The sequence below is a fragment of the Macaca fascicularis genome, chromosome 19 (genome assembly GCF_037993035.2).
Source record: "Macaca fascicularis isolate 582-1 chromosome 19, T2T-MFA8v1.1".
Lineage (NCBI taxonomy): Eukaryota > Metazoa > Chordata > Mammalia > Primates > Cercopithecidae > Macaca > Macaca fascicularis.
In genome coordinates, this window is record NC_088393.1 from 49,098,255 (window position 1) to 49,121,553 (window position 23,299).

The window sequence follows — 23,299 nt, forward strand, 5'->3', positions numbered from 1 at the left end:
GACAAGGTCTCGCTCTGTCACCCAGGCTGGAATGTAGTGGTGCGATCTCGGCTCACTAGAACCTCCGCCTCCTGCGCTCAAGTGATTCTCCCACTTCAGCCTCCAGAGTAACTAGGACCACAGGCACGTGCCACTAAGCCCAGCTAATTTTTGTATTTTTTGTAGACACAGGGTTTCATCATGTTGCCCAGGCTGGTCTCGAACTCCTGAGCTCAACTGATCTGCCCACCCCAGCCTCCCAAACTGCTGGGATTATAGGCGTGAGCCACCACGCTCAGCCCCCACGCTCAGTGTAACAATTTTTTTTTAATTGAAGTATGAGATTTAAGTGTGTATGAAAACGCAGGGTTGGCTGGGCTTGGTGGTTCATGCCTATAGTCCCAGCACTTTGAGAGGCCAAGGAGGGAGGATCACTTGAGCCCAGGAGTTCAAGACCAGCCTAGGCAACATAGGAAGACCCCGTCTCAATAAAAATAACTTACAAAAAATAAAAAGAAATGCAAAGAGTCAAGAAGAACCAAAGTAATCCTAAAGAAGAAAAGCAAAACTGGGGGTTTACCCTGTCAAATATTAACACTTAATTTAAAGCTATGGTATTTAAGACATTGTAGTACTAGAACAAAGATAGACAAATAGACAGTAGAATGGAGTGTTTGGAAACCCACATATAAATGGATATTGATTTGTGACAAAGGTAAAACTGTCCTGAAGGGGGAAGAATGATTGTTATAATAAATGGTGCCGCTGAATTAATTAATTAATTAATTTTTTTTGAGATGGAGTCTCGCTCTGTCGCCCAGGCTAGAGTGCAGTGGCCGGATCTCAGCTCACTGCAAGCTCCGCCTCCTGGGTTCACGCTATTCTCCTGCCTCAGCCTCCCGAGTAGCTGGAACTACAGGCGCCCGCCACCACGCCCGGCTAATTTTTTTGTGTTTTTAGTAGAGACGGGGTTTCACCGTGTTAGCCAGGATGGTCTCGATCTCCTGACCTCGTGATCCTCCCATCTCGGCCTCCCAAAGTGCTGGGATTACAGGCTTGAGCCACCGCGCCCGGCCTATGCTGCTGAATTAAATACCCATATGGAAAAAAAAATGTATTCTGGCCTAGGCGCGGTGGCTCATGCCTATAATCCCAGCACTTTGGGAGGCTAAGGCAGGTGGATCACTTGAGGTCAGGAGTTCAAGACCAGCCTGGCCAATATGGTGAAACCCCTACCTCTATTAAAAATACAAAAATCAGCCAGGCATGGTGGTGGGTGCCTGTAATCCCAGCTACTCGGGAGGCTGAGACAGGAGAATCACTTGAACCCAGCAGACGGAGGTTGCAGTGAACCGAGATCGCACGCTACTACACTCCAGCCTGGGCAACAGAGTGAGACTCTGTCTCAAAAAAATAAGTAAATAAAAGAAAACAAAAAAGAAAAAAAAAAACAAAAAAACAAGAACAAAATGTATTTTGACTCCCCTACCCTACGTAAAAATCGGATGGCAGATCCAAATGTAAAAGGCAAAATTATTAAGTTTTTAGAACACAAATAGTAGAATATCTTCATGATATAGGGGTATCCACGGAATTCTTAAATTCTAAAAGCATTAACCATAAAGGAAAAAAGCTGATGGAGTGAACTTTAGTAAAGTTAAATATCAAATCCTTTTATCCAAAATATACTACTGAGAATGAAAAGGTAAGCCACAAAGGGGGAGAGGACATTTGCAATACATACACCAGACAAATGACTTGTACTCAAGAATGTATAAATAACTCACAAATCAATAAAAAGGTCATATATCCCAATTTTTTTAAAATAGAAAAAGACATGAATAGGAACCTCACAAATGAGGGTTTCCAAATAGCCAATAAAGGGCCAGGTGTGGTGGCTCATGCCTGTAATTCCAGCACTTTAGGAGGCCAAGGTGGGTGGATCCCTTGAACCCAGGAGTCCGAGACCAGGCTTGGCAACATGGTAAAACCCTGTCAATTAAAAAAAATTTTGTTTTTAATTAGCTGGGTGTGGTGGTGTACGACTGTGGTCCCAGCTACTCAGAAGGCTGAGATGGGAGAAGCGCCTGAGCCTGGAGGTTGAAGCTGCAGTGAGCTACGATCGGGCCACTGCACTCCAGCCTGGGTAACAGAGCAAGGCCCTCTCTCAAAAAACAAAAACAAAGAAAAATCAAGTAGCCAATAAACACAAAAAGGTGTTCTACCTCCCTGATCATCAGGGAAATGCAAATGAAAACCACCATATATGGTTGGTACCTTTATACACTCACCACTGACAAAACAAGGAGCAAGTGGAATTCTCATTCATTTGCTGCTGCTGGGAATGAAAGTGAAAGTGGTTCAACCACTTTGGAAAACACTTTTACAATAACTGCTAAAGCTGAGACAAACACCCTGCAACTCAGCAACTAGAACACACCCAACAGAAACACCAATACACGTTCACCAAAAGACATGGAAGAGAACCTTCCTAGCAGTACTATACCTAACAGCAAAAAGCCAGAAACAAACATCCATCCAGAGTTGACAAATCAGGAAATTGCAGTACATTCAACATACAACAATGAGACTATACCTCCTGCAATGCCACAGATGAATCTCATAATGTTGCCAGAAGAAGCCAGTCTCAAGAGAGAACACATAGTACGATGCCATTTATATGAGGTTCAAGGGTGGGCAAAGCTGATCTGTGGTGACAGAAGCTGAGATGGGGGTTAGCCTTGGAGGGTTAATGATTGGAAGGGCATGGGGTGGCTTTGGGTTGGGGACAGCTAGTTGATTACACAGGTGTGTTCAGTTTTTGAAACTTCAGTGAGAAGTAACACAATTTGTGCACATTTCTGTATGTGTGTTACACTTCAATGAAAATCTCTGGAAAGTAAAAACAAAAAATTAAAGTAGGGTAGGTTCCAGAACATTCCTTACAAGCTGATTGCTTGGACGCTTTCATGAACCTGGGATCCAAATCCTTGTCCAGGATTTCCTGGAGTGTAGTTTAAACAACAATGATCTAGTCCAACCTCCTCACTCTGCTATGAATATTTTATTTACGTATTTATTAATTATTATTATTTTTAGACAGGGTCTCACTCTGTCACCCCGGCAGTGGTATGATCTGGGTTCACTGCAGCCTCAACCTCGCAGGTTCAAGCAATCCTCCTGCCTCAGCCTCCCGAGTAGCTGGGACTCCAGGCGCCTGCCACCACGCCCAGCTAATTTTTGTATTTTTAGTAGAGATGGGGTTTCGCCATGTTGCCCAGGCTGGTATCGAACTCATGGGCCCAAGTGATCCTCCCGCCTCGGTCTCCCATAGTGCTGGGGTTACTGGTGTGAACCACCATGCTCAGACTGCTAGGAATACTTTAATCCCCTCACTTTAAAGGAGGAAACCGAGGCTAGAGAGAAGAGACCTGCTAGGGTCACACAGTGTGTGGATGGCAGTGCCAGGCCCAGGACACAGCCCTGAGGGCTCAGAAAGAAGTAGAAATAATAGAGGCAACGTGGCCGGGCGCAGTGGCTCATGCCTGTAATCCCAGCATTTTGGGAGGCCGAGGCAGGCAGATCACAAGGTCAGGAGATTGAGATCATCCTGGCTAACACGGTGAAACCCCGTCTCCACTAAAAATACAAAAAAATTAGCTGGGCATGGTGGCAGGCGCCTGGAGTCCCAGCTACTCGGGAGGCTGAGGCAGGAGGATGGCATGAACTGGGAGGCAGAGCTTGCAGTGAGCCGAGATCGTGCCACTGCACTCCAACCTCAGTGACAGAGTGAGACTCCATCTCAAAAAAATAAAAATAAAAAATATTAGAAGCAACGTGGTGCAAAAGACAGGCATGTGGGCTCTGCTGCCTTCTAGCTGGGCAACCTAAGGCATGTCATTTAACCCTCCCATGCCTGAGTTTCTTTATCTGAAAATCAGTGCTTCTGTGAAGATTGAGTCACATGAGCACAGGGCTTGGCACAACGCTCAAAGCCATGAACCACAAGCTCGGGAGAGGGAGGGAGGGAGGTTCTCTTACGCGTACCTTAGGCACTGCAAGGGCCTTCTTAGTTCATGTGATCCTCTCACTGCCCCTCAAGGTGAGATGCAGACCCGTTTTACAGATAAAGCAAAGGAGACTGGAGAGTTAAGGGACTTGAACTAATAAGAGCAGAGAAATGGGACTGAGGTCCCTCTGTCCGCAGCAGAGAGACTACTCTTAACTGCCACACTAGTCACCAAAGGGCAGGGTGAGATGTCTCAGCTCAATGAAGGGAATCCTCAGGACCACCTGGGGGCCCTGAGAAATTCTCCAAGACTGGGGCAAGACCAGGGGCTGAGGAGGGCAGGCCCCTGCACTGTCTCAACTCCATGGGACTTCTGTACCCCAGCTGGGGCCTCTCTCCATCTCAGTGCCAGCCCATCCTGTCTCAGCACGAGATCCCTGAGCCTGCCCCAGGGGCAGCGCTAGCCTGCACTCCCATCACCAGAGCCCCTCGCTCCCACACCTGGACCACTTCTAATCCCAGCAGCATCCCTCAAGGGCCAACAAGGAGCTTTCCTGACTCCAGATCTGGCCCCGCCCCTTCCTGCTCAACACTCTCTCTCCAAGGTAAAGCACAGGACAACTAGGTCCTTCAGAGCCCCTTCCCCACCTGCTGCCCCACAGCCCCTAGGCTGCCTCTGTCCCATCACTCACCACAACCCTCTGTACTTGCTAGGTGTCAGTCACGGCTCTAGGCCCTGGGAATAGAGCAGCGAATGAGACAAGTTCTAACCCACATCTTGCCCTAGGCACCCAGTTTGAGTCACATCTGAATCTCCAAGCACCTGACACAGGTCTTGCCAAGAAACCCATGTCAGGCAATACCAGCGAATGAACAGGGCTTGTCTGACTGTGTACACAGAGGCTGTTGCCTCCCTGTTCAAACTGACAAACACCTCCTAAAACCCTGGCTCCTGCCCCTCCTGCCGCTCCTGCTGCCTGGGATATTTTCCGCACACCCAACTCCTATGCAACCCCATCTAAGGTCACCTCTGCCAGGAAGCCTTCTTCCAGCCTCTTAAAGCTGACTCAGTCCCTCCTTTCTTTGGGAGGCCCTCATTGTGGGAATGACTGTGTCCAGGTCTGTCTCTTCCATCAGACTGGGACCACCTCCCAGTGCCACCCGAGAGCACCTGACTCATTTCTGTGCTTCTAGAATGTAAGGGCCAGCACCATACAGCTTTGGTAAATATTTATGGACCAAATGAATAAGTGAATCAACCCATCAAGAGATGGGTGAACATCACGAAGGGAAGAAAAATACAAGCTCCCAGGCCTTGAGAAGAAGCGGGGAGGAGAGTGAAGAAGACACTCGAAGCTCCCAGGGTCATGACTCAGCTCTCCTGACCTCCCCTCCCTGACCTCTGCACCCTGTTCCCCACCAAGGCCCCCAACTTTTCTGCCTCCACAGGCTTCAAGGATTGACCGCATACCACAGCACAGAGGGTCTGACTGCTCCTAGCCAAGCCTCCATGGTCCCCTGGGGAGGCTGTTAGGAGGTGTCTGGTTTCCCATCTGCAGGCCATCTGTCCCTCCACAACAGGATCACTGGCCTTGCTCCAGAGGGACTCGAGGTCCATTTTAGATCAGGAGTTCCCTAGGGACCGAGGGAACTGCTCTGCGACTCACTGCTTTAGGGGGCCCTCTAACATCCTGCAAAACCCTCTTGTAACCCTCTCTGAATGTCAGCATCCACAGCTAATAGCTGACACAGCTCAAAGTTACTGAGCAGCTCCCTCAGTAACAACAAATGCTGACAGGCTGCAGACTTGGCCGCTCTGAAGAGCGTGGCTGCCTGGCGTGTCCAGCCTCCAGGCCAGCTGCTTGGGGAAGCCTCCTGCTCGCCAGGCCTGTGCATCACCCCCTCCCTGACCTCCTAAGGCCACGGAGGAAGCCCATTGTGCCTGGCAGGAGGCAGCATGGTGCAGCAGAGAGGGCACTAGCTCTGAGCTGGACACTCAGCTCTGCCGGGAACTCACCGTGTGACCTGCTTCCTTATCCTCAAAACGGGGAAATAAGACGAAGCTCACAACGGTAGCCATGAGGTCTAAAGAATGACGCTTGGAAAGGGCCTAGCACAGTGCCTGGTGCAGAACAGGTGCTCAATAAATACTTGATGTACAAAGGCCCCTCTGCCTCTGATCTGGCGAAATGCAGGAGTGGCACTCTCAGGGCTACAGGACAATGCCCCTCGCTGGTGCTTGGGTACTGAGAGGTCTGGAGCTTCAGAACACAGTGGTCAAGACTCGGGCTCTGAAGGATTAGAGACATAGCTTTCAGTCCTGGCCTGTGCTGGGTACTTGCTGTGTGACCCTGGGCAAGTTGCCTCCCTCTCTAAGCCTCAGTTTCTACAACTTCAAGATGGACACTGAGTTGGCATTGTTGATACATGTTGTCATCAAAGGTGGCAAAACAACTGTTCTGGCAATCATGATTCACCAGGATTGACCAGGGCCAGACACTGTGCAAAGAGCTGGGTTAAAGTTGGCCCTGAGGGCAGTCTGCTCCCTCCCTGCTCTGGCAGCGTTTTGGATGGTAGTGCCTTATTCACAACCTGGAGTTGCTGGGTGCAGGAATCCCGGCCCCCACTGGCCTGTGCGCTGTGCCAGCCAATGCATCCCTCCACCTCACGGTGGGAGCTAGGACTGGGCTCAGGGCAGCGTCAGGGAAGGCCCAGCGTTCAGGCCCCTTCACTTACCACTCCCAGGCCCCCGTCTAGGGCCACTCACCAGGATGGTTGTGACCACCAGCGTCTTGTTGGCCAGTGTCTGCGACAGGTTGATGTCCAGGGTGGTGGCATTCATGGCCAGGGTGCGGTTAGAGTACCACACCCCAATCTAGGGGGCAGAGAGGGTACTGTCAGCTCAGGCCCTGCCCAAGGTCATGGCAGCCTCTGGGCCTGCCCCCACCCTCACCCCAGCAGGGCTCTGGCGTCGCCCTGGGTCTGCTCACCTCACGGTGGCCCTGCCGGGACTTTTCTAGGATGCGCAGGGTGTAGTTGGTTCTCTGCCCTTTGCTGTTGAACTCGACCCGCCCGGTCAGCCCATCATACTCTACCTGGCAGGGTGGGGAGGCAGGGCAGAGGGAGGATGCAGGGGCCCAGAGATGGGCAGGGAAGGCCCAGCGTGATGAGACATCCACAGAGAAAGGCACAGACAGACCAGGGTGGAGGGGACAAGAGAGAGAAGAAAGAGGAAGATCACAGTCAAAACAGCAAGATAACATGCAAGGAAGCAAGGGGAGATGGGACAAAAGGCATGAAGAAGGCAAGACTCGGAAAGAGAGAGAGAGAGCAACCCAGACAGGCAGCAGCAGCCGGGAGTGGACAGGGGAGGCAGTGGGTACGGTGGGAGGAGCGGGGAGGGCAGAGGGCCACAGGGTGGACACAGTGAGTGCTCCCACCTGAGGTGGCCATGCCCTGCCTCCTCCACCCACCCCTGCTCAGGCTCACCATGCGCAGGTAGTTCATGAGGCTGGTCCCATGGGGCCAAATGTTGGCTGACGTACAGGCCAGCGGCTTCACACCGATCTCCTGGCTGCGGTTCAGCTCTCGGACAGCGCTCACCACCACGTGCACGGCATCAAACATCAGTGCAGCTGACAGCTGTGGTGGGACAGAGGTGGGGGTGGGATGGATAAGAGGCTGCTTAGCCAGGGGAGCCCCAAAGTCCCCTGAGCTGCCACCCTCAAGCCCTCAAATAACTTCCCTCTCCCCAGGAATGGGAAACTGGGTGGGTCAGGAGTGAGCAAGTGGCTCCAGTGTCTTTTTTGGGAAGTGGAATTGACAGCGGGGAAGGTGTGTGTGCTTCCCGTGTCTTGGTGGGAGTAGGTCTCCCAGACTGTGTGTGGCCATGTGTCTCTCAGAGGGTGCCTGGATAGCCAGCTGTGTCACCTGCATGGGCAGGTATGTCCGGCAATCTGGGTGATGCAGGCCAGGGAAGATGGCCACAGTCCCCATCTGAGTGTGTCTGGGACATGTTTACATGAGTGGGGCTGGATGACCATGCCCATTCATCTATACGAAGGGTGGGGGTGGTGTCAGAAAGGTAGGAGCATTTAATGGTTGGTCCCAGGCCTGGGAGGCAGGTGGCTCAGAGCTAGAGGCCCGGCTCTGCTATTTTCTCATTCTGTGACAGGGCTAAGTCCTCATTCCTCCCTGAACCTTAGCTTCCGTTTCTGTAAAATGAGGATAATAGTAATCTCTACCTTCATGTGCTGTTGTGGGGATCTGGTGACATAACGCCTGTAAAGCACTCAGAACAGCACCTGGCACACAGTGAGCGTCCCATACACTCTGGCCACCAAGCTGTGACACAACCACTGTGTGTGCTTGTTAGGGTGTGCCCTAGCTGTGTTAGTGTGAAGGTCTGAGTATCTGTGTTGTGTAGATGTGCACAGGAGTACACACAAATGTGCCTCTGTGTTGGGGCGTGTGATGTCCCTGTGTGGACCCAACTGACTAGACAGCTTGGTGTCCATGTGCACTCTGCGTAGAAGTGTCTTGGTGTCTTGGTATCTGAGTAGATGTCAGTGAACAAATACATATAAATATGCATCTTCTGTATGCTGGTATTTATTCAACATCTATTATCAGACACCTGTTATGAGTTATGCTGTTTTAAGTACTGGGGATACAATGATGAACAAAATAAACAGAACCCCCTGCCCTCATGGAACTTACAGTCCTCAAATCCATATCTCTATGTAAGTCTAATATACAGTAAGCCACATCGTGATGAAATAAGCAAATATAAGTGCTATGGAAAAAGACAAGGCAGGGAGGGGTGAAAAAGTAGATACTTTACCTTTTTTATTTTTTCTTTTGAGACAGAGTCTTGCTCTGTCACCCAGGCTGGAGTGCAGTGGCACAATCTTGGCTCACTGCAACCTCTTCTACCTCCCAGGTTCAAGCAACTGTTGTGTCTCAGCCACCCAAGTAGCTGGGATTACAGGCACGTGCTACCACACCCAGCTAATGTTTGTGTTTTCAGTAGAGACAGGATTTCGCCATGTTGGCCAGGCTGATCTTGAACTCCTGACCTGAAGTGAGCCTCCTGCCTCAGCCTCCCAAAGTGCTGGGATTACAAGTGTAAGTCACCATGCCTGGCCAGTTTACCCTTTTTTTTTTTTTTTTTTTTTTTTTTTTTTGAGACAGAGTCTCACTCTCTCACCCAGGCTGGAGTGCAATGGCACGATCTCAGCACACTGCAACTTCCGCCTCCTGGGTTCAAGTGATTCTTCCGCCTCAGCCTCCCAAGTAGCTGGATTACATGCACCTGCCATCACGCCCGGCTAATTTTTATACTTTTGTAGAGGTGGGGTTTCACCATGTTGGCCAGGCTGGTCTTGAACTCCTGACCTCAGGTGATCTGCCTGCCTTGGCCTCCCAAAGTGCTGGGATTACAGGCGTGAGGCACCACGCCAGGCCAAGTTTACCATTTTTTAAACAGTAGGAGGAAGGAAAAATCTTATACCTGAGGGGACACTGGAGCAATGTCCTAGTGATGGGGAGCGACCCACTGCTTCTCTCAGAAAGTTCACGGGAAGCAGGGGGAAGAGGGTGTGGAGAGGCCCTGAGGTGCACCTGTGCTTGGGGCATCAGAGGCACCTTGAGGAGCTGGTATGGCCAGAGTGGTGTGGGAGGTAGAGGGAGAGGAGGACATGGCCCCAGTGCATCACAAAGCCACACCACGAGGCCTCAGGGAGGCGAGAGGGTTCTGAGCATGATCTGAGCGAGGTCTGAAAGGGGGTCCCAGAAGTATCTGTGCACAGAGTGTCTCTGGGTGTGACTGGGTATCTGTGTGCTCACCGCAGGGCCTGGGTAGGTGCTGGCTTCACAGTTCTCCCTCCAGGACATGTTGAGGCTGCGGACAAACTCAGGGTAGAAGGGGTGGGATGTGTTGAACATGGAGAAGCCCAGGATGTTGGAGGAGTCCTCCACAATACCGTCCAGATGCAGGATGGGGAAGTCCTGGGACCAGAAGAGGTGGTGAGGCCTGGGGCCGAGACCTAAGTGGGACAGCTGTGGTGGGAGGGAAGTGGGGGCAGAGAGGGGCCAGAACGCCTACGCACCATGGTGGTGAGGATGTACTTGTAAAACGCCGAAGTCATTCCCAGTTCTGAGGCCTGGAAAACACAGGGAGGCAAAGAGGCAGAGTGAGAGACAGAGACCCACAGGCAGAGATGGGGAGGACTCAAGAGAGGAAGAGAGATTTAGAGACAGACCTGGTGAGAAGACATCCCATGGGAAACACAGTAAAGTAAGAAATGCTCAGAGATAGACAGACAGGGAGGAGGAGACAAGTGGGGGCAGAGGGAGGCCTTAGTCCCTGGTGTCCTGCCATGCTGACTGCTGTCCCAGGTGGGATGGAGATTTTGCTAGAGGAGAGAATAGGGTCCCCAAACGCCCCCATCTCTCATGAAGGCACTTACAAGATTTCCTTCTGGAGACAGGTAAGAAGAAGTCTCAGAAATAGGGCAGGAAGGGGAATTATTATTTTTATAAAGATAGGATCTTGCTCTGTTACTTAGGCTGGAGTACAGTGGATCATAGCTCACTGAAACCTTGACCTCTCAGGCTTAAGTGATCCTCCCACCTCAGCTCCTGAGTACCTGGAATCATAGGCATGCACCACAATGCCCAGCTAATTGAAAATTTTTTTTTTTTTTTGTGGAGATGGGGTCTTGCTATGGTCCCAAGCTCCTGGCCTCAAGCAATCCTCCTGCCTTGGCCTCCCATCGTGCTGGGATTACAGGTGTGAGCCACCAGGCCCAGCGGAGAGGAGAGCCTTAATTTTAAGCCCTACACTCTCCAAAAGCCAAGGTTGGGCTGCTAATGTGTAGGGCTCAGCCCAGGCATAAGGTCAGAAAATCGATTCCCTGCAATCTTTAAGAGTGCTTTGCAATAATAGCAGCCAGTTTGAATGTCAAGATTCATTCTTGAGCCCCTTTTCTCATAGTCCTCAAGGAAAACAAAGCTGCAAAAATTCTTCCTGCCAGAAGCACCCAAGTCTGTCCCCCCACGAGAATTATAAAATTAAAGGGCACCAGCTTGCATTTCCTGGGTGGCAGGAGTTGGGCTCTCATCACGTGGGTGTCAGGGAAGGGCAGGCTTGGAAAGGGAAGAGACAACTGTTCACACGGCTGGCACAGGAGGGGACAGGATCCCAGCCCAGGCCTGCCTGGCTCCCAAACCTGAAACCTCTTCCTTAAGTCATCCTGTCTCAAGAACCCAGTGGATTCTGTTCGCACTTCCTGTGGGCTACAGCCAGCAGTGATATGTGGGTTTTTTGTTTTTGTTTTTGTTTTTTTTTGAGACCAACTCTTGCTCTGTCACCCAGGCTGGAGTCCAGTGGTGCAATCTCAGCTCACTGCAACCTCCACCTCTCAGGTTCAAGCGATTCTCCTGCCTCAGCCTCCTGAGTAGGTAGAACTACAGGCACCTGCCACCACGCCCGGCTAATTTTTTTGTATTTTTAGTAGAGATGGGGTTTCACTGTGTTACCCAGGATGATCTTGATCTCCTGACCTCGTGATCTGCCCGCCTCGGCCTCCCAAAGTGCTGGGATTATAGGCATGAGCCACTGCACCTAGCTGACATACGGTTTTAATTAAAAAAAAAAAAAAAAAAGTAGAGAAAAATAAATAATACAAATTTGGTTACTGGCCGGGTGCGGTGGCTCACGCCTGTAATTCCAGCACTTTGGGAGACCAAAGCAGGCAGATCACTAGGTTACTAGGAGTTCAAGACCATCCTGGCCAATATGGTGAAACCCTATCTCTACTAAAATACAAAAATTAGCCAGGTGTGGTGGCAGGTGCCTATAGTCCCAGCTACTTGGGAGGCTGATGCAGGAGAATCGCTTGAACCCAGGAGACGGAGGTTGCAGTGAGCTGAGATTTCGCCACTGCACTCCAGCCTGGGCGACAAAGCAAGACTCCGTCTCAAAAAAAAAAAAAAAAAAGAAAGAAAAAGAAAAAAAATACATGCAAAAACACCTTAACACAGAGTTCAATAAAAAATGTTTAAAAATCCTTCAGTGCTACGATGTAGCCAGATCTGACTCTGGGCCAGGCACTGCCCTACATACTTTACTTGCCACTCACTCATTATCCTCACAACCCACTGAACAGTGACTATACACAGGCAGATGGGGTGACTGCCCAGGACCACACAACCAGGAAGCAGGCAGGCTGAGAGACAAACTTTACAATTATCATCTTCACGGAAGAAGAAGGTCTTGAAGCCCCCTTTTGACTCCTGAGGCCCATGGCATTGGGTGACTTGCTCAGTCACCCCAAGTTTCTGGCCCCAGTCCTTTGGGAAATTAGAGGTGGGGGGCTCACCTTACGGAGGATGAGGTGGGAGATGGAGGCGTTGGCATCGATGATGATGGTGGACACCTTGTCATCACGGATCTCCTTGAGCAGTGGCGTGGGGTCCCGGCTGTCGTCCAGCATCCTCACTGACAGCGTCTCCTTGGAGATGAGGAAGCCACGCACCAGTTCCTCCAATCGCAGCAGGCCTGAGGGAGGGGTGGGGCCTTGGGTTGGAGCCCTTCTAGGTACCCAGGCATGGCACAGACACTCACTCTTCCTCAACATGGGGCAGCTGGGCAGAGGACTGGAGGGTGTGCAAGGACATGGGGCAGCTGGGCAGAGGACTGGAGGGTGTGCAAGGACATGGGGCAGCTGGATCCCATGGGGTAATGGGCTTGGGGACTCGAAGCCTGGGCCCTCCCCAATTAAAATCCCAACCTAGACCTCTTCCTAGAACTCCAGATTCCTGTCTCTGCCACCTTCCTGACCCCTCACTGGGGGTCTGACAGGCATCTCATGCTTAATCTCCTTGCTCAACCACCACGGCTTTCCCGTGTTGGTGAACAGCATCTCCAGTGTGCCAGTCGCTCAGGCCAAAACTCTGGCTTCCTCTCTTTCACACCCAATCCATCAAGGCCCTACCTTCCAAACACATCAGATCCCCTTACCCCATGCCACTGTCACCACCCTGCCCTGAGCCACCACCAATTCCTGCCTGCTGCAATCCCCAAGCCTGCCCCTGAGTCTGTTCCGTACACAGCAGCCAGAATGATGCGGGTCAGATGTGCTCCTCCTCTGCCCCAAACCCTCGAATGACTTCTCAGTTCAGTCAGAGTCATTGAGGCCGAAGTCCTCACAGCCTCCAAGGCCCCACACAATCTGCCCACCTCACCCCCTTGTTACTGCCCAGACTGCAAGAGTTCAAGACCAGCCTGGCCAATATAGTGAGACACCATCTCTTTAAAAAAAAAAAAAAAAAAAAAGGTGCTTGTTGAGCATGTGCTCTGAGCCAGGCTCTGCTCTTAGTATTGGGGGTCAGCCGTGAGTGAAGCAGACCGGGTACAGGATGAGGAGATGAGTGGGGCAACAAATACCGCAAATAAGTGCATTACATGGTTAGAAGTAATGAGTTCTGGCCGGGCATGGTGGCTCAAGCCTGTAATCCCAGCACTTTGGGAGGCCGAGACGGGTGGATCACGAGGTCAGGAGATCGAGACCATCCTGGTGAACACAGTGAAACCCCGTCTCTACTAAAACTACAAAAAACTAGCGGGGCGAGGTGGCGGGCGCCTGTAGTCCCAGCTACTTGGGAGGCTGAGGCAGGAGAATGGCGTGAACCCGGGAGGCGGAGCTTGCAGTGAGCTGAGATCCGGCCACTGCACTCCAGCCTGGGCGACAGAGCGAGACTCCGTCTCAAAAAAAAAAAAAAAAAAAAAGAGGTAATGAGTTCTACGTTAAAGCAGAAGTGAGTTATGAAGACTGGGAGTCTAGTGTGGGTGTGGGGTACAACTTTGAATGAAATGGTGGGCGGGGGACTCATTGAGACACTAGAGTACAGACTGATCCCTAATAGCCTAATACCAAGAGCCGGGCCTGGCACATAGCAGCTGCTCCATAAATACTTTTTTTTTTAAACCACCCAGCCCACAGCCCTTCCTCTCCCCACCACTCACTCTCTGGGCTTGAGCCACACCGCCTCCTTGCTGTTCTGCACACACCACAGTCTTGCTCCTGTCCTGCAGCCTTTACGCTGGCTATTCCCTTGGCCTGGAACCCTCTTCTTTCACATCCTAACATGGCTCCCTCCTTCCCCTCCTCCAGGTCTCTACTCCAACGTCACCTTCTCAATGAGGCCCTCGCCCACCATTTCATTTAAAGTTGCACCCCACGCCCACACCCTTCTTCATAAGTCATTTCTACTTTTCCATAGAACTCACTATTTCTAACCATGTAATACACTTATTTGTGGTGTTTTTTGCCCAAGTCCTCTCATCAGAATGTACTTGGACTACTTCACCCATGGCTGACCCCTAATACCAAGAGCAGCGCCTGGCACAGAGCAGGTGCTCAATAAAATTTTTTTAAGAGATGGGGTCTCACCATGTTGCCCAGGCTGGCCTTGAACTCCTGGCCTCAAGCCATCCTCCCACCTTGGCCTCCCAAAGTGCTAGGATTATAGGTGTGAGCCACCACGCCTGGCCCAGTAAATACTTCTTGAAGGAGGAATTCCTTCTAGAGGCTACGGAGCACAGTCCCTCCCTGCCTCAAGCTCCATACCCACAAATCCACCAGTCTACCAGACATCTCACATGAATGTCTCAAAGACACACCATGCCCAACGTGTGCCCCTGATGAATAGTGTTCCTCCTTGGCAGAGGCCTCACACCATCCCTAGCCCCACCCTCTTCCTTCCGTCACTGCCTCTCACATCACCCTGGCCCCCTCATTCCAACTGCCACCACCTGGGCCCAGACCAGTGTCGCCTCTCCCTGCCTTTCGCTTGTCTCCTTGCCACCCCTCTTGTCACTCTCCAGCCTGTTCTCTACACTGCAGCCTAAGCACTCTTCCTAGAACACGAATCTGACCCTGTCCCCTCGCCCTGCCCTGCATGGGGACCTCCCATGGCTCCCATCATCTCTTGCTTCGTTGTTCCCATATTTCAGCCACTGGGAGCATCTGTAAGCCTCTTGAAGGGCCATGCTCCCTGGGCCCTCTACCTCTGCCCTTGCCACACTCTGCTTAGAACCTGTTCCCTCTTTCTTCCCACACCCTTCAGGTTCAGCTTGGATGTCTCTTTCTCATAGGCACAGGCTCTGAACCTCCCAGATGGATTAGGATCCCTCCTATGTGATACCAGAGGCTCCACATGCCCATTGGCAGCACACGTACCACTCTGTATCACAACAGCTCAATGACCAATGACCTCCACTAGAACTGGAGTTCCAAGCACCCAGGGACCACGCCCAGGCCTAGCAGAGGGCCTTGACATGACAGGTGCTTAGTCACCATCTGGGGACTAAATGGATCTCTTTGAGGAGAGAAGGGGTCTGTGGAACCAGAGGCCTCGGTTTCTGAAGATGGGAGAAGAGCCTGGTGTCTGGGTGCCCCAGGGTTCTAACTAGCGGGCAGTGAACCACTATGTGGGACACCAGATCTCTTGGGAAGGGGTGTCTGGGGAACAGAAAACAAAACATCCAGTTCTCCCTCACACTCAGCCTTGGCGCAGATAAGGCTGGCCGAGGGATAGTTGAAGGACTTGAGGATTCGGGAGACTGCCAAGCTGACGTCCTCGTTACTGGGGTACAGGCTGACAGATGCGAAGCGAAGGTACTGAAGGCGGGGTGTCTCCTCGGGACCCACCTTGATGTGGGGGATCTGGACAGAGAGGAAACTTTGGCCTCCATCCTGCTTCTCCGCCCAGCCCTTGCCTCCCAGGGACCCACTCCCCGCAAAGCCCTGGGCCCATGCTCCCCACCTCACCTCCTTCTCTCCACAGATATGGCTCACAGTGGAGGCAGATGCTGGGCTGGAGGAGGGCCCGAGGACAGACACAACCCCTTTGGGCAAGATCTGACACACTGCAAGGGAAGGGGAAGAGACCACAGAGTCAGGGACCCCCTGCCTCCTCTCCTTCCCCATCTCTCAGGGAGCCCCCATGGCCCAGGAGAGGATCAGACACTGGCAACTGCCTGATCCTCTTCTGCCATCCGGGACCCAGAAGGACAGTCTCTGACCCCACCCAACAAGTGAACATGAGGGGGCATGAGACAGAGAGAGATGAGGACACAGCAACAGAGGGACAGGTCAGGCCAAGGGAGATCAAAGGAAGGGATAAAGAGAAAGAGACACCAGGGGCCTCCTCTGCCTGCAAAGCCTGTGCCTAGTGCCTCAGCCGCTGTTGTTCTCAATCTTTTCAGCCATGCCACAACCCACGGTGCACTCACTACCTCCTCCCCTGACCCCGCAGCCCAGGTACCCTGGAGCCTCCTCATATTCCAAACACCACTCTCCTGCTTTACCTACTTCCTCCTCTTTCTTCTGCTCTCTTCCTTCTTAGACACGTGTGTCTCGAGACTGGGAGGTGGAAAGCTGCTGTTTTTGCTTGTCCAGTGCCTGTTTTCATGGCAGAACCCTAACTTCTCCTGGGGGAACTATCCCCACCCTTCAGTCCAGTGTTCCCATGATTGACTGGCACCTGATGCAGGCCTTGGGGAGTCACAGAACTCCATTCTTCTAGCCATGGCAACTGGTTCAGAGATATGTATGCACGCAAATCAGACCATGGAGCACCTTCCCCAGGTCTTTTGCTACAATTATCACTGGGTTTGCTAAACTGGTGAGATGTAAGCTTGGTGCTGCTGGGGCCATCTCACCACCAGCTGAGAGAGCATTTCTGAAAATAAAGCCAACTCAGAGGAAAGCAGGCCTCAAAAGTAAAGACACAGAGAGATTCTCCAGGATGTCATTTGAATACCTGAATCCAGCCATGCCTGAAACAATCCTAGGCCATCGTTTGAACACCTGGATTCGACCATGCCTGAAATGTGTCTGTAGGTCTTTTAGTGACATTTGCTAATATGTTCTCTTTTTTCCTTAAACCAGGCTGAGTTTGGTTTCTGCCACCTCTAACTAAAGGTGTCATAACTGAACACCTCATTTCCTCCAAATTGGCTCCTTCTGGACCTTCCACACTGGTGAGGGCCCCACCATCCACACAGACCAGATGCCTGGAAATGGTCCTTGCCTTCAATCTCTCTCCTGACAGCCAATTAGTCACCACGTCCTATCTCTTCTTTGTCCTCAAATATCTCACATCTGTCCCCTTCTCTTCAACCCCTTGGTCCCTGCCCTAGTTTAGGACTCTCAACTCAGACATATACCAGAGTTCTCACTCATTACCCAAATCCAGCCTCCAGATTCTCTTTCCAGAAGCCTTGCTCCCTGGTATAGACCTATCAATGGCTTCTCAGTGCTTGTGGGTGAAGGCGGCATCTTTCACCCCAGCACTCTAGCCTCCTTGAGCCGGCCTGACAGCCTGCACAGCCTCGCTTCCTACTGCCTCACACTTAGCTCTGAAATCTCTCACAATCTCTCCAAATATGCCCTGAATCCAGGTGGATTCAGGATGGGCTCAACCCCACACACCCTCATTCCTTGGCTCCAAATATTTCCCTCTGCTCCCACCCTGATCCCCACCCCATCTCCAGACTCTAGGCACATGCCTGGAATGCCATCTGCCTCCTCACCCTCCATCCCAGCTTCTCCCAAATTATACTCTGTGCCACACCAGCCAAAAAAGCCTGGGAAACGCCATACCCCATTCTCCCTCTTAGTGATCTGAAACATGCAGTAACACCATAAAGCCTCTGATAAGGCCTGCAGGAAAGAAACCTGTCTAAAACATGTTTTAAGGCAGCATCTTCCGAAGGTCTAACTGCAGCACATCTGTTCAAGTGACACCTTCGAACATTCAGCCCATTAGTATTCCATAGACACTTCCACACCCCCGTCATGTGGCCGGCTGTGCTTGGAGCCATGCCACTCCTTCTACATCCTGTTCACCTTTCAGAGCCCAGCTTCAGACTAGCTTTCTCCAGAATGCCTTTGCTGACCCTCGCGCAAGCCTCCTGCCCTCCATGCCTGGGGCTTGTTATTAAGCTCTGGGGGCTAACAAGCATCCATGGCCAGCTGGGATGACAGGGCTTATCTTTCCAATGCCACCCTGTGCTCCTCCAGAGCAGACCTGGGGCTTATGCTCTCCCTCTTCTCCAACCTCCAGGCCCAGCAGCAGCCATGTCTCGGAAGAAGGCAAAGACAAACACAAAGGAAGGGGGAAGATGGAGCTAGAAGAGGACAAGACCAGGCCAGAAGCCAGGGGCAAAGGGATGGACTGAGGGCCACCGGCCTGCCCTGCCTCACCCCATGCCCCCAAGGCCCCGCTCACTGGTGTCCGTGGTCTCGTACTGGCTGTCCCGCTGCAGCTCAAAGATGTCTACTTCCACTCGGGCCTTGGCTGGGACCTCGATGATCCCGTTGATCTGCTCCCGGGCCAGGGCTAAGGCCAGACGCTCACCGCGGCCACACACTGTCTGATCATCCAGGATTGCAGCTGAGGGTACACAGGGGTTGGGGACCAGACTCCTGAGTCATGAGGAAGGAGGGGGCTGGGGTCTTGGACTCCTGGGCTCTAGGGTGAGGTAGGTGTAGGGACCAGGGGTCTAGACACCTGGATCTGAGGTTGGTAGGAGCTAGGGGTCTGGACTCCTGGGTCCTGGGGGAAGGAGGAACTGGAGGCTGGGACTCCTTGCTGCTGAAGAGAGTTGAGACCCAGGTCCTGAGGGACTGGCATGCATGAGTCCCCAGAGGAACCCCAGGGCCCGACGGGAGGGTCTCTGAGGACACAGGGGCAGGGTGCGGGAGGGCCTCACCCATGCGCAGTGATGAGAGCACCTGGCAGCTGGGGCTGGCGAAGGCAACAATCAGCAGCAGCAGCAGCTCAGCCGGCATCTTCCTCCCCTCCTCATGGGGACGCAGCTGCCGCGGCCCCCACTCGCCACCTACAGGGAGACCCCCCAGCCCAGGGGGAGATTACTATGTGGTGGGATGGAACCCCTTGGAGGCCTGCTGGATGGGGTGATCACAGAAGCCTTGGGGACATTGTTGGCAAGCAGTTCACAGCTCTGCAGAGCCCTGCTCTGTTCAGAAGCTGGCAATACTGAGGGCATTGCGAGAAGGGAAGCTCAGATCAGAGAGGAGAGCGGAGGTCACAGTGCTCAGGTGCTGAGTGGGACAGGCTGCAAGAGAGAGGATGGGCCCAGCTACCAAAACAGGAGGGAGGCGTGCAAGGTTCTCAGGTAGGAGTGAATTCCTGGGACCAGCCCCACCCTAATAGGAAACCAGGAAGTGCCACCCCCCACCCAGTCCCGCCCCTGTCTCTGGGCAGGCAGCCGTTACTAGGCAACAGAAACCGGCTGGAGAGGATGCGGTGGTTGCTAGGCAACCCCATCCCAGGCCTCACTTGCCACTTCCTGACGTCCCTGGTTCCCACAATCCCATGGGGAGAGAGGCCTGGACATCCGAGGTCTGGAGGGGAGAGTATCCAGGAGTTAAGAAACTTCGGGAGAGATGGAGAAAAAGAGAGAGAGGCACACACAGAGCCCCATAGATGAATGGACCCAGAGCAGTAAAAGAGCTAAAAAATAAATAAATAAATAAGCAAAGAGAGAGAAGGGAGGAAACAGAGAAAGTGAAAGAGAGGCTTAGAGAAGTGAAAGACAGAGACTCAGAAAAAGAGAAAGGACAAAATAAATAGAAATACAAGGGAAGACAAAGACAAGACAATAGGAAAATGGGGGTAGAAATAGAGAGAAAAGAAGAGAGTTACAAGGAGCTAGGAAGAGGACAAGAAGGGAGAAAGAGGGGAGAGACAGGAGGATGAGGAGGCAAGATAAAGAAAGGACAGAGCAGGGAGAGGAAGAGAGAGGGACAGGCTGGAGAGGTGGAAACCAAGTCACAGGTGAGACACAGGAAGACGGAGACAGAGGATGGAGAAAAGATATGAACCGACTTGGATACAAACAGGAAGAGCTGGAAGGGAGGAGTTAGCAAGGCAGGGAGTGAGCTGCCTGCCAGAAGTTGGTGCCAAACCGCTGCCCCCCACCCTGCTGGGGAGCAGAAGTAAAGGGGAAGATGGTACATTTTTGCTCTTCACAACTCTCCACTCCTATGGAGTCAGGGATTCCTCTAGGCACCCCGGCCTTCTGCAGGGCAACCAGTTCGGCCAGACGCACAGCTCCGCTCCCTCTGGCTGAGGGCTGTGCCCCAAGGGAAGGGATGCTTGGGTTTCCATGGAGTAGGGTTACTGTGGGGGGCCCAGAATGCTGTGAGGTGGGCCTGGACACCGGACCCCACTCAGTCCCCATGGAAGGACAGCTTGAGCTGGTGAAACTGGAATGAGAACTTCGAGGGAAGGATAGAGGCACAAGTCCTTCTGACCATCTCAAGTGGCCTGGAAAACCCAGGCCAGGGATCAGTCTCAGCTCTGCCCCAGACTCACTGCGTGATCTTGAGCAAGTCACCGCCCTCTGGGCCTCTGAGAAGGAGAGAGTGCCGGGTGGGAAGGCATGATGGACAGGCTGGGGACTGCAAACTATAATGTGGATTACGGTGAAGGCTTGTCAAGGATGGAGGCGCAAGGGATGCTGGGAGACCGGGAAGAGGCGCTCACAGTGGGAGGAGTGTGAAGGGCGGGGCTAGGAGAGAGGCAGGAGGGGAGTGGGTCATCCTGAGACACCAGGGACTCCTGAAGAAAATCAGGGAGCAGAGGACAAAGGACAGAAAGACTGAAGGAAAGATGGGGCAGAAGGACAGGAACCCACAGGTGGCAGCCAAAGGTGGGAGTGGACAGAGAAAAAGACTACACGACAGGGTTGAGGGGCAGCAGGTGGACACAGATACACAGAAAGACAGCCCAAGAGGTAGGAACTGAGGCTAAGTGAGAGAGCAAGAGACAGACACGGCCTAGAAGCGAGACATCAAAGGAGACAGAGACAGGGCAGGCAGGGTGTCAGGCAGGCCCAGGACTCATAGCCCCAGAGACTGGGCAAAGCCAGATAAAGGTCAAAACCCAGCAGAGAGCTGAGCAACAGTGGGCACAGGAGAGACATCAGCAAAGGTGAGAGGCAAGGAGGGCCAGCAAAGGCACACGGGGTGAGGGAGAAGGCAAAGGGAGATAAAGAAATAGCAGCAGGTACAAGACTTGGGAGAAGGAGAGAAACGGCCAAACTCTGCAAAGAGAGATGGCCAGTCGGAAAGAAAGACAGTATGTCACAGCTGCATAGCAGGCCCATAGAAGAGGAAGGAGCAAGGGGGAAAAGCAACTGGGAGACAGAAAGGGGGAGTCAGGGAGAGCAACAGAGGTGGGGAGATGGAGTGAGTGCACTAGAGGGGCACAGGCAGGGACAGGGCAAGCGCCTGCAGGAGGGGCTAGACCCACACAGAGGCACAGCCACCCCAAGACACTCAGGAAAGCCGTGCAGGGGAGCAGGAGATCCTGGGGCCCGAAAGCCCCCAGATATGGAGAGAAAAGGGAACAGAAAGGCCAAGTGAGGTAACACAAAAGTGGGGAGAGAGAATGGGAGTAGAAAGAGTTGGACCAGCCAGGAAAAGTCAGCATGGACCATGGAGCAGTGGGGCAGCAGCTGAGGAGGGAGGGACGGAGGAGCCGGGCACCCAGAGTGGATCTGGGGGAAAGAGGTGGAAAAGTGACAGAGGGAAGACAGCCTCCAAGCCCAGAGGCAGAGAGAGGGAGGAGGACAGGTGAGCGGAGGCACAGAATGGAAAGAGAAGTGGAAAGAGACCTGCCAAAGGAGACTCGGAGAGAGGGAAGCCAGGGTGGAGGAGTTCTGACAGAGACAGGGATCTAAACAGAGACATGCTGAGAGCAGCCTGGGTTAACAGCGAAGAGAGAAGTTGGACAGAGTCAGAGAGGGGCCCAAGAGACACAGAAAATGGGGGCTCAAAAGCGGAAAGACATCTCCAGGAGACAGAGACTGGATGGGATGGGGACAGGGCCAGGGCCCACCGAAGGCAGGCAGAGGATGAGGCTCAGAGGAACAGAAAGAGCCAGTCTGGGACCAGGACGGAGGCTTGGAGACAGCAGGGGCACAGACATGCCAGGGGCCCGGGGTAAGTCAGAGCCCGAGTAAGAGCAGTCAGCCCAGTAGGACCCACAAAGCTGGAAAGCTGGGGGTGGCAGTGAGCATGTACCCAGAATAAGGGGTGAGAAGAGGTGGAGGTGAATGGACACTGAGGAGATGGAGGGCGCAGAGCAGGCCCCTAGTGGGGGAGGGTACTTGCCAGTCCGGAGAACGGGGAGAATGTGGTGCCCCCCTGCCAGGCAGCACCAAGCCCAGCCTTCCAGGACCCAGAACCCAGCCCAATCCCCGCCCTGCAGACACTCACGGATCCTGGTGGGACGGAGGGCTGGGCTCCCTCGAGGCCCGAGGACCGACAGCGGGAGGTGCTCCGGCGCTGGGTGGCGGTGGGGCTGGGCGGGGGGAGAGGGCAGTCCACAGGGCCCCCTCCCCCGCCGCTGGCGGTGGCCCCCAACTAATCCAAAACGGTGGCTCCACAGAAGCAGGGAGGAAGGACAGGTGGAAGAGGAGAGGGCGGGCCAGGGAGGGGGAGGAAGGGGAAAGGAGAAAATGGAGGAGAGAAGGGGAGAGAGGAGAGGGGGAAGGAGCAAATGGAGGGGAAGGAGAGAGGAAAGGAGGAGAGGAAGGTGAAAACGGAAGGGGGGGCACAGGCAAAGCCGGGGGAGGGGGAAGCTGGCCCAGGAAAGGGCCCCCGCCCCCTCCCCTAGCCGGGCCGACCTGGGGGGGCCACAGGGGGCGAGGACTGGGTGGAGAAAAGGAAGCCGGCCATCAGGAGAAGTGGGGGAGGGGAGGGCCTGCTGGGGGAGGGGGCCACCCCCTTCCCCCCTCCCCCCTGGAGCCTGGGCCCTGCCCTGGTTGAGGCAAGGGCCCGGAGTCCTCAAGCCCTCAGCCCCCACGGGAAAAGCATGCTGGGGGCGAGGAGAGCCCGGGAGTGGAGGGCTGGGGAGGATGGAGAGCTGGGAGACCCAGAGAGGCCGAGAAGGGGGCAAATGAAGTGGAGAGAAAGGGAGGAGAGAGAGGAGGATGGAGAGGAGCAGGTGAAAGAGAAAGGCGGAGGAGGGTGGGGTGTCCCAGGGGCTCCCGGTGCTGGGCCTCAGTGGGAGGGCCTGGTCACAGACTCCTGGTCCCCTGTGAGGAGAAGCCGCCGGCTCCAGTCCCCGGCTGGGCCTGCCTCCCCGCCGCTGGCTGCCGCCACTGCTGCCGCCACCGCTCAGTCTCCCCTCTGAGGCCGCCGCCTGCCTGCCCGCCTGCCTGCCCGCCTGCCGCCCGCGCTGGGTCCTGGAGCGCGGGGGGGTAGG

General features: G+C 53.5%; 1 protein-coding gene across 13 annotated transcripts in view; it reads right to left on the minus strand.

The window, feature by feature from the left end:
• Positions 1-23,299, minus strand: part of GRIK5 (glutamate ionotropic receptor kainate type subunit 5) — an 83,412-nt gene that overhangs the window by 53,631 nt on the left and 6,482 nt on the right. For 5 of the 13 annotated variants that reach the window (XM_045379493.3, XM_045379490.3, XM_045379491.3 and 2 more), the window contains exons 1-11: positions 22,309-23,281; positions 18,774-18,902; positions 18,290-18,454; positions 15,826-15,923; positions 15,555-15,720; positions 12,373-12,551; positions 10,099-10,152; positions 9,836-9,997; positions 7,478-7,630; positions 6,979-7,083; positions 6,756-6,863 (exon numbers count right to left, since the gene is read on the minus strand). In XM_045379493.3, coding sequence (XP_045235428.1) covers positions 6,756-6,863; positions 6,979-7,083; positions 7,478-7,630; positions 9,836-9,997; positions 10,099-10,152; positions 12,373-12,551; positions 15,555-15,720; positions 15,826-15,923; positions 18,290-18,454; positions 18,774-18,852 — 1,269 coding nt within the window. In that variant the 5' untranslated portion in view covers positions 18,853-18,902; positions 22,309-23,281. Of the gene's footprint in view, positions 1-4,680; positions 4,702-6,755; positions 6,864-6,978; positions 7,084-7,477; positions 7,631-9,835; positions 9,998-10,098; positions 10,153-12,372; positions 12,552-15,554; positions 15,721-15,825; positions 15,924-18,264; positions 18,455-18,773; positions 18,903-22,308; positions 23,282-23,299 lie in introns of those variants that run through there. The other 8 variants (XM_074023724.1, XM_074023723.1, XM_074023722.1 and 5 more) reach the window with 6 other exon arrangements.